Source organism: Branchiostoma floridae, chromosome 15 (assembly GCF_000003815.2).
Source record: "Branchiostoma floridae strain S238N-H82 chromosome 15, Bfl_VNyyK, whole genome shotgun sequence".
NCBI lineage: Eukaryota > Metazoa > Chordata > Leptocardii > Amphioxiformes > Branchiostomatidae > Branchiostoma > Branchiostoma floridae.
Genome location: NC_049993.1, coordinates 17,705,206 through 17,715,836, shown reverse-complemented (window position 1 = coordinate 17,715,836; position 10,631 = coordinate 17,705,206). Strand labels below are relative to the sequence as shown.

The 10,631-nt window shown below is 42.9% G+C and overlaps 3 protein-coding genes across 3 annotated transcripts in view; 1 reads left to right on the top strand and 2 right to left on the bottom strand.

The window, feature by feature from the left end:
- LOC118431597 overlaps positions 1-969 on the top strand; it is a 4,705-nt gene extending 3,736 nt beyond the window's left edge. Inside the window, exons 6-8 of the mRNA XM_035842839.1 lie at positions 211-402; positions 623-694; positions 819-969. Of these exons, the coding sequence (XP_035698732.1) occupies positions 211-402; positions 623-694; positions 819-969 (415 nt within the window). The remainder of the gene's footprint in view (positions 1-210; positions 403-622; positions 695-818) is intronic.
- Positions 970-1,961: 992 nt separating this feature from the next.
- LOC118431596 (lecithin retinol acyltransferase-like) lies at positions 1,962-6,722 on the bottom strand. Its single transcript, XM_035842838.1, has 6 exons — positions 6,684-6,722; positions 5,879-6,091; positions 4,971-5,061; positions 2,919-3,082; positions 2,441-2,653; positions 1,962-2,310 (listed from the first exon to the last, which is right to left on the bottom strand). Exons 1-6 carry the CDS (start codon positions 6,720-6,722, stop codon positions 2,173-2,175), a joined length of 858 nt encoding a protein of 285 aa, XP_035698731.1. The 3' UTR covers positions 1,962-2,172.
- A 2,099-nt stretch (positions 6,723-8,821) lies between these two features.
- LOC118431595 (lecithin retinol acyltransferase-like) overlaps positions 8,822-10,631 on the bottom strand; it is a 3,091-nt gene continuing 1,281 nt past the window's right edge. The window contains exons 2-3 of the mRNA XM_035842837.1: positions 10,484-10,621; positions 8,822-9,864 (exon numbers count right to left, since the gene is read on the bottom strand). Of these exons, the coding sequence (XP_035698730.1) occupies positions 9,730-9,864; positions 10,484-10,621 (273 nt within the window). The 3' untranslated portion in view covers positions 8,822-9,729. The remainder of the gene's footprint in view (positions 9,865-10,483; positions 10,622-10,631) is intronic.

Sequence of the window (10,631 nt, the reverse complement as noted above, 5' to 3'; positions counted from 1 at the left end):
AATATAGACGGTCTACGTCTAATTATAAACAGCAGTTTCCTCAGTCTTAGCTTGTCAGTGTTAATCCATCCTCTCTCTTTCTCCCCCTCTCACTCTCTCTCTCTCTCACACACAAACACACTCTCTCTCTCTTTTTCTCTCTCTCTCATTCTCTCTGTGTCTGTCTGTCTGTGTCTCTCCCATCCTCACTCGTGTGTTTTCTCCCCACAGACGCAGCCTGTGGTGGACGGGCGCCCTAGTTTTGCTGATCGTGGCTGCCTCTGCCGTGGAGCTGTCCTGTCTGTCTGTCTGTGTCTCTCCCATCCTCACGCGTGTATTTTCTCCCCCCAGACGGAGTCTGTGGTGGACGGGCGCCCTAGTTTTGCTGATCGTGGCTGCCTCTGTCGTGGAGCAGTCCTGTCTGTCTGTCTGTCTGTCTGTCTGTCTGTCTGTCTGTCTGCGTCTCCTGTCCTCGAGTGTGTGTTGACTCTCCCCACAGACGCAGCCTGTGGTGGACCGGTGCCCTAGTGTTGCTGATAGTGGCTGCCTCTGCCGTGGAACTGTCCTGTCTGTCTGTAATTCTGTCTGTCTGTCTGTCTGTCTGTGTCTCTCCCATCCTCAAGTGTGTGTTCTCTCCCCCCAGACGCAGCCTGTGGTGGACGGGCGCGCTAGTTCTGCTGATCGTGGCTACCTCCGCCATGGAGCTGTCCTTTCTGTCTGTCTGTCTGTCTCTCTCTCTCTCTCTCTCTCTCTCTCTCCCTCACTCTCTCTCTGTCCCTTCCTCTCTCGGCTATACGTGAATAATTATACCCATCCTCACACCTATTTTCTTCACACAGACGCAGCCTGTGGTGGACGGGCGCCCTAGTGTTGCTGATCGTAGCTGCCTCCGCCGTGGAGCTGTCCTGTAACATCATCTACGGAGCCTTTGTGCGCGTCACCTTCCCGGACGGGGAGCAGCAGGGGATGGCAACAACCGCGAATCCTTAAAAATCCATAGTCGTAAAGGATGCCTAAATCTTCAAGGATTCTTAAATACGTAGGGATCCATAGATCGTTATGGTTAGGCACTCTTAAAGGCAAGGAATCCCCATCCTCAAAAATCCATAGCTCGACTTATCTCTAACTCCGTAAGGGTTTGTAACCCCGTAAGGACCCAAAACTGTAATCCCTAACTCCTTAAATACCTCAGGGAACCTTAACTCCTATAAAGATATCCAACTCCTGGAGAATCTACAAATCCATAAGCAGCCGCCACTCCTTAAGGAATCCCAATTCTTTAAGGGATTTCAAGTCTTTTTGGAACTTGAGCTCCTTAGGGAACCCCGACTTATTAAGGTTCCCCAACCTAGTAAAGATATACACAACTGCTTAAGGACCAGATACATGGCTAGATACATGGCTACGAATTGTTTTTGTACATATTTTCCTTCATTTACATGTTTAGACTTAAAAATATGCACAAGACAATCGAAAAGGATACCGAAAAGGTCAAATCGATACATTCACTTGAAGGTAATGGAAGAAGAGACCGTACCGCTGTTATTGTGAATACTTTGTTTTTCTTGTTATATAAGTGATGACACATTACTTCTTTGTACTTCAGCTGAAAGTTGGATTTTCTTTCGTCTGGGGTGTAGGCGAGGGACAAAAGTCTTGAGAGACTGTAAATGCTTTGAAGCATACAGTGAGCCGTCCTGAACATTGTTAAGTTCCTCGACAAGGTGCAACAGCTAGAAGAGCCGTACGAATTTCTAGTCAAAACTCCAGAGCTACAAAATTTGATATTACACTTCGAGCGTTTTTGTCGGTCTATATTTCTTAACCCCAGAAAGAGAAAATGACAACCACGTGCAAATTGGTTCAACATAATGAAATATGAATGTAGCGGAAAAGAATATTAGACAAACATGATCAAGCTTTTGTGTTTTTGCCTTTATTTTCCCTATGTTTTAAGGCACTATCACCTGTAACTAACAAAGAATGCGCACTGCTATTAATCCCCGCCAAGGGGGCTGAGCAGTAGAAAAGAAGAAGAAGAAGCTTGAATATCCTTTTATTTGCGATTTGGGTAGCGGATCTCGGGTACCATGCTTCCGTCATATACACGACGTGTTAATCCACCAACGCTTTGTCGGACTGATTGTTCTTTTGGTGAATTGGTTTAGCTCTTAATTGTTATTAGCTAAACTGCTAATGCCAAATGGGTGTGGGGCCATTTTTTAAAACGCCAATGGGGTTGGTGGCAATCTCCCAAACTAACCGTCTCAAACCGCGTTTTGTATGAGACACGACGGAAGCTGTGGTCGCCAACACCTTGTGGTCCTCCGCCTGAAAAAGTACAAATTTTACAACAACGTTAGTAAAGTCGCCCTAGAGTTACGTTATAGATTGTTGTACTTTGTACTTACCGAGTGCGTGTCAATTACACAGACCAAAGACCAGTAAATAGTCAGTTTACCTGCTCGCTGATTTCCTCCCCGTAGCGACACCATGTGGCGAAGTGCTCGCAGTTGTTCCGGAAAACGTTGTAGCCGATCTTCCCCAGTCGGGACTGCGCCCTCCGCACAACCTCCTCCCCAGGAAACGTGTACATATCTCTGGACATGTCCAGGTAGTTGTTGATTCTCACTCGACTTTTTTTGACAACATCCCAAAACCAGTCTTTCTTGACCTGATAAAGAACAAAACACATTGTCATGCTGGGGTGACGCGTATTAAGAATACCGATATTTTTAAAGCTTTTTAAAAAGCATGAACTAACTTGATTCTACATAAGAAAATCCGAGACAACGCCCCATTTATCAAATTGTAACCGAAGGTTCAACGAAGCGGGCAAATCTACAATAATGCGGACTCAGTAAAACATCTAACGACGTATTTACATGTAATTCGTGTATGATACCATAGCTATACTAATGATGTTTTGAAGTTCTTACCAATGCCTTCTTGGTCTTTGAAAAGGACAGTGAGTTACCACTGTTGACGCCGTTGGCTGGCGCCAGATGGATGACCATCCCATCGCCTTCATACACGGCCCAGTGGGAGTAGCCTTTCCTCGGAAACTCCAACAGGTCTCCCTCTTTACACTCGGCTAAGACGCCTATATTATAACGACGATTACGGCGTTTAGAACGAAACATTTCGTCCCAAAAACGTATAACATTATATGACACAGCAAAGCCCTAGTTCTGTTGCAGTATAGTGACGAACGTTCTCTCTTTTTCCCGGCTCACTCATAGATGTTTTTTTTCCAAAGTAGCACCTGAACTTTGGATTGTTGACTGTTGAGTCATCTAAAGGTGATCGGACGACACCAAGTTTTCTAGAATGTTGTAGATTTTGTTGTTGTGTCTGTCTTTTAGTCTGGACGAAACTTAATTTTAGCCCAATATAAAGTTACTGAGAAATTCACGAATTTTCCTTGTCTTTATACTAATAAAAATGCAGCCCGTTACGTACCAAGTGCACCCTGATGTTCATTTGGTTTAGTCAACAAATAATTCTTCCATTGGTTAATTCTTAGTGTTTAGGGTTTCACTGCCCTTTAGTGGCCTCAGCAGTGTTTATTGTTTGGAAGGCGGAGCTATGGCAATGCTGGTACTTCCAGACGGTAAGACTTTAAGTCAGAAGGTGGCACTTCCGTTTGTGGTTTTGTCTATCATTTACTGTGGCGTTTTAATTACTGCTGTTTTGTTTATCATCTATTGACATTTTCATCTCTGCTGTACCATGAAGGATGAGACTTAAGTAAAACACTAGATTTTAAAGCGTAATCATTACTTTGAACTATAACATGTTGCCGGTAACTGCCGCCCCCTCCCCCATTTCACAACTTTGATTTGTTTCATACCTACAAGCACAGTTGTCGATAGGTCATCGGCCGCGTCATGGGTGCCCGTTCATTCTTCAGTCAACATTTACCTTTGGCATGAACCTACGCCCTTTAAACAGTCTAACTAGAACAAAAACACCAGGACTGCTTCTCTGTGTTAATATTCACTGCGCCAACTTTTCTGTAAGTTATTTACTTCAAAAGATAAAAAGGTGACATACAATCATGTGTAAGCACCTCTTTTTTCCAATCCACACAATTGTGTAGTATTTTAAATGAGATTTAAAACGCACGTAAAACAGCGTTATGTTTGCTCTTTAAACTTAATGTAAGTTACATTGTCTGTAGAGAATATATAGTTTGCACGCAATCATGATGTCATTAGCTGCTACTGAATCGTAACTCTGTCAGCTTACACTAATCCGGGTGTATTGTCTGGGCTGAGTCATAGCGGTGCTTTCCAGACGATGCCACTTTCATTGCGAAATGTACACCAACAATTTGTTTTGTAAGGAAAATGCTGGCTTCTAGAAGATAAATGCAACCTAACTCTGTTCTTGTTCAAGTTATCTTTATACCATGAAAATGATACTTGTTATTACTAAGATCCCCCATCCAATGATGGTTCGGCCCATTCAGCAAACATTGCATCATATTGACCCTTGGACCGCTCTTAATATTGAACTGCGTCACAGTCTGTGGAACTTCACAATTAAACTCGTTTATTATGATTCTTGTTCAGAAAACATCAAAAGTGAATATTTCGCCTCTCCGTCAGGCCCTTTACTGTCCTCTTGATCGGCACCTATTAATTAAAGTTTCCAGGTTCTAAAATGATGTCAGATTCTTTTGTTCCTCCATGTTTAAATGTGCCACTTCGATTCTTTAGGCACGAGTTTGCAATTTATATCGCGCATTTGGAAGGTTAAAACTATCAACTTGGTGTGCTTTGAGAGGTAAGAGTACGAGTGTATACAAATTTACTTCCTCTTCCTCCTCCTACAAATACACTACGTACACATATCTATAGAATATACATGTTGATTTTTCATGATTTGGCACAATGAATCTGAAAGCTGTGCATGACAGCAAAAATACGTGGGGCAAGCCTATAGTGACTTCTTGGAGCCCGAGGAAGACAGCACCGTCACCGCACCGACACCGACACCAAGGCCGGCCACAACTGGATTGCCGGTCACCGCGCCTGCCGCGATGAGACCAGCGCTGGCTCCCGCGGCCGTTAACGCCTGTAAAGTTAGGAAAACCGTTGGTGAAGGTCTTCTAGACGAGTAACACATACGATGAAGGTACATTCCACACATGGTAGTTCAAAATTTGTCAGACTGGTAACATGAGAAAAGCTTTTGAAAACGCTGACCACGCAGAGGTGTCGCGCAGCTCACCTAGAAGTTGTCGGCCGCGGTAGTGACAATTCAGTGGATATCAAAGTTTTGTGTGCACTTTGTTTGTTTTAGGATTATCATATAACCAGACGACATCAACCAATCAGAAGGCCCCATTTCATGTTGATTATGACGCCGCAACACTTAAAATAGCGGCGAGCGGGGTATTCAATGAATTTATAGAAATGTTCAATCGATCTGGCACTGCATCCAAACAGAAGGAGAGTTTACAGAACATTGATCAAAAAGAAAAATACGTACCATCAGGAAGAAATATGATTATCATCAATACAGAACAATAGAGAAGATTTTGAAAAGATTTGACATGCCAAGATTGCAATGTTACAAATATTTTCTGTGGAAATTTTGGTTTCAAAATGTAATCATGCTGTAATCGCCTTATGTATCAAAAGGACAAATGTAAATTTTCATATGCATGTCTCAGAAATTCGACAAATGAATTTACAAGTGTAGTATCAAAGGATCTATACGTCATACAAGAATCTGTATACCTCAATCATACGCCGGGTTATAGGCTGTATGATAATAACGCTTCGTTCAATCGGTGGATTTATTCGGTGGTTATAGCAAATGATAAGGCCTTATGAAACCATACACACCAAAGAATGGCTAGGTGGGTCATTAACCCTTGACCATTTACCTGTCTGCTGAATACCACGTTGTACCTGCACCAGTAGGCAAAATGCTCGCAGTTTTCAAACAGTGTGCTGTAGTCTCCCTCTCCCAGCTTAGACCGCGCCCTCTCCACGATCTCCTCTCTTGGCAGCGGACCCGGGACTGTGTCGAAGACTATGTTGTCGCTGATTCTGACCAGGTTGTCTTCAACAACATCCCAGAACCAGTCTTCTCGAACCTGAAAAAAACAAGGGTAATGTTTTATGTTAACGATATTCTTGGTGCATCAGCGAGAGTTTCAACAATCAGTCAGCCCACCATGTACCAAAATTGCTTTCTGTACCTCAAAAAGGAAAGGCTGTGTCGCTTGTTGATACATCAGCAAAAAAGCCTTATTGACTCCACTCTCGTAAAAGAGCTCTAAAGTCGACATGGTAGTGTTATTTTTTGATAGATATTAGTTTCCGTAATTTAAAAAAATGCAAACTACTTTACAACACAAGATGAAATACCCATTCGCGGAACATACGTACGTTACCCATGGGCATTCCCCTTATCAAGGACACCGGAAAATGGCCAACATGTAAAAGTTAGAGTACAAGTGACAAAGTACAACTACAGGCGCATATCTATGCTGACCGAACAAACGTCATAATCAAAATGAAAATCCGACGTTTTTCTCTACCATATGATACAATCATCTCCTTGTGCAGGAAGACTTTGATGTTTTTAAGATTTTTTAATGTAGTTTTAAAACTACATTTACCCTGACATAAGACGTATATTAAACTTAAAGGCTCAGGGGCAACATGAGAAAACGGATGTCTTACCTTTACCTTACCGTTGTCCTCTGTACGGTGGATGACCATCTCATTGCCCACATACACTGCCCAGTGAGAGTAACCAAGTCTTTAAAACTTTAACAGGTCTCCCTCTTGACACCCGGCCAAGACTGATTCATTATAACGGCGGCGTTTTTCTGCAGAGCCAAACAAAGCCTTAAAGAAAGCCATTTCTCCTCGATTTCGTCAAGCGTACGTACCCCAAGGGACCGGTGAGGTGAGGTACTGTGCCCCAAGAAGTCAAAGGTTTACGTTTGTGGGTCCAAAGCTGTTACAGAATGGTAACGTTCTCACGTCGTACTGCTTATTATTGCAAGAAAGACCAGCGCAGCAGTGTGTCTCTGCACAACAACTGACCAAGTATCAAAGTATTCCATCCGGTCTGGTGTTTGGGGCGGTACTTTCCAGACGATACCATCATGGCACCATTAAGCGAAAATATTTTTTTATATACTCCAAAATACTCTTCAAGATGCAACTTTTTTTGCAATGTCTTTTTTTTTAGCCCGCGTGAAAGTTTCATACAGCTGTCGTGTAGACTTCTTTAAACGAGCTCTCTTCTTACTCAAGTTATCTTTTCATTCTAAACCATGAAAATAACACCTGTTATGACCAAGTCCCTAGTGTCGGTGCAGCTCGTTGACCAAACATTACGTCATATTGACCCTTGGACCAGCGCTGATATTGAACTGCGCCACATGCAGCATAACTTCGCAACTTATTACGTTTCCGAAAGAAAACGTTTTGTTTTTGCTCCCGTTTCCGGTTTCTTCCGAAATTAGCCAATCAGAACTCAGAATTTTTCTTCCGAGTTTCGCCAATCAATTGATGAAACCCGCGAATCCTTAAGGATACCTAGTCTTAAAATATGCCTAAATTTTTAAGGATTCTTAAATACGTAGGGATCTATAAATCCTTATGGTTAAGGATCCCCAAGTCCTGCCCTCCTTAGTTAGGATCCCTAACTTCTCAAGGGTCCCCAAATCATTATCCTCAAGGATCCCTAACTTCTTAAGGATCCCACGCCCCGTGAGGATCACTAACTCCTAAAAGATTCCTAACTCCTGAAGGATCGCCAAGTGTTAAAGACGTTACAACGTTTTAAGGATTCCTTACTCCTTGATTGTCCCTAACTCTTTCAGGATAACTAACTTCTTTTAAAAGGATCGAAACTCCCTAACTACTAAAAGCAAGGATATTTAATCCTCAAAAACAAACAAACATAGGATCCCCAATTAATTAAGGATAACTAACTCCATTAGTGTCCCTAACTACTTAAGGAATCCCAATTCTTTAAATGACTTTAGATCCTTAGGTAACTTCCACGCCTAAGAAAACCCCAACCTTTTAAGGATCTCCAACCTCGTAAAGATAAATACAACTGCGCTTAATGACATAGTCTGTAATATATAAGATGTATGGCTACAGAGGTTTGTACAAGACAATCGAAGAGATACAAAAATATGAAAGCCATACATACACTTGGAAATATTAGAAGTAGAGGCCACCTTTTTATTGTGACAACCTAACCAACCTATAGTCTTGTTGAAATTGTTTTCGCGTTGCTGTTTTCAACCATGAAAATTGCACCTCGTGTGACTACCCCCCTCCCGAATTTCTGCCTACGCTTCACTTCCGTAACAGGGGCTTTCCACTTGTTTCGAGTGTTGTGACGAGTTATATATCGGGTACCATGAAGTCATCGTGGGGATTTCCACGGACAGGTCCATTTTCACCCGGGGGCATTGCCAATGTACACAAAATTTGCTGCTGTCTGCTTTTTGTCCAGGGCAAAGTTCAATACCGTTGCTTTGTACTAAGTCATGTCAGTCGAAGTATTTGGAATTACTTTGGATTAGAAAAGGTAGCCTACCATAACAGAGCAACCCCATTCTGAAAGTCACCCTACAATTACACCTGTTGACGGCTTGCGTCACATTGTGGTAATTTACGGATGGTAATTTTTCAAGCTAATTCAGCCAACATAAAGGATGAAGCTGCCAGTAATTTCTTTGTTTAGTGACGCCTTTTCACTTGCAGAACAAACTTTGTTGAGCAGTCACCCGTGAACGTTTGGGTGAGCTAAACTTAAGTACCTTTTTTGGTGTAGTTATTGCTGTACGGAAGTCGTAGCAATACAAATAATCAATGTCCAATGGTACATGTACATAAATCTACATGACATATATTTGATACACAGGTAAAGTCATAGCCCGTTATATTGGTTTTACCAGAGATAAGACTAGCCATACAGGGGTAATACCTCTATTTATCAAGGTTTTGCGAGATCAATAGTCATTAAAGAAATTGACTTGACAGCTATAAGAACAATAATAGACCACAAAACTATTATCGGTAAGGGCTGTTCAGTGTAGAAGATGAAGATGATCTCATTTCACTGTTCTATACATGCAGTGCATCTATACATAGATGATAGAAAATTTCGAGTAAATCAGGACAATTTCTGACCATGCAAGGACCTATTAGAAGACACAGACCCAAATCGTGAGTGTTTGGTATAACAAGTCCTGTTGTGCATCAGTCGCTTATACCTCACCACGTCACAACATTGTTTACAAAGCCAGCTAAAACTGTCTAAAACATGCAAATTATTGTCTCTACAAACATTCAGGCAAGATGAGACAAAAAGATATGGGTATGTAGCCTGGTTGCAAAACCAGGTAATTTTTTCACGGCCCCCACACCCCAGGTTGGTAATGCTATGGTCCAACTTTGGAAAAAGGTTTCTCTTTGGGTAGTTTACGGGACCCCTTCGAAGCTCCATTGGACACTCTGTGTCTACCGGGCTACTTTGTGGGTACGGTCGGGACTCTGGATAATCTTAAAACTCTCAGTTAAAATCACACGTGCACATGTGACCGTAGCATAAGCCGGGCGTATGGGAGCCGTGAAAACTATAGATAAGATGGTATATAGGTAATGGGCACGTTTCTCCTGTTTATTTTCATTCCTGTACCTCAAGTCACTACTAATATTTAGGAGGGCAAGAAAGAGGCACAAATGTGCGGCAAGTCTATTTGGACGATTTCTTGCTCTGGAACACGGGCAGAGCGAACAGCGCTCCGAGACCGAGGCTGAAGATGGACAGTGTGCCGGTCAGCCAGCCTGCCGCCGTGAGACCCGTGCTGACGGACCCGGCCACGATCGCCTGTAGAGGTAGTACAAATAGAACGATATTGACAAGAATTTCTGAATAAGGCATACATTTAACGATACATAAACACAACTTAAACGCCTTCAATGGTTTGCAAATGGTCAGTGTTCTTTGTAGCTTGTATTTATCATTCTCCTACGCAGATGGACCACAGTCGTTTCAAAACGCCTTGTGTTTACCTCTGCTACCTTGTGTACTCAGACCAGTTAGGGACCGCCCTACTTATAAATATTAATGAGCTTGCCCTTGTATGGGCAGTCAGCCGTTGGGGATCGGGCGTAGGAGGATAGGGCCATGTAATACGTAACATGATAGGCTGAAAGCTTCCCAGCGGCCTTTGCGAGGCAGCTTGCGACAACAAAAAGCCCAAGTAAAGCCTATTCTCTGATTGGTTGACAGCTGGTTTGTGGCAACAATCATAATAACCACTGATAGGGCATGAGATAGCAGGGCCCCATAGGCTAATGCCGTTGGGGACCGGGCGTTAGGAGGATGGTATTTATGTACTCATGTACCAGCTAATGTACTGTTTTAATGTTGGTGGCGGCATGAAAATAAGTTAATGACTTGAATATGCCATCACCATGTCTTGACAATATATGTGGGTGGGTACCTGTTGGCTCTGTTCCTTCCCATAGCGGCAGCCTGTGGCGAAGTGTTCGCAGTTGTTCCACAGCACGTTGTAGCCGGTCTCCCCCAGACGGGACCGAGCCCTCTCCACGACCTCGTCCCCGGACGGCACGGCCATGTCCTTGTCTTTG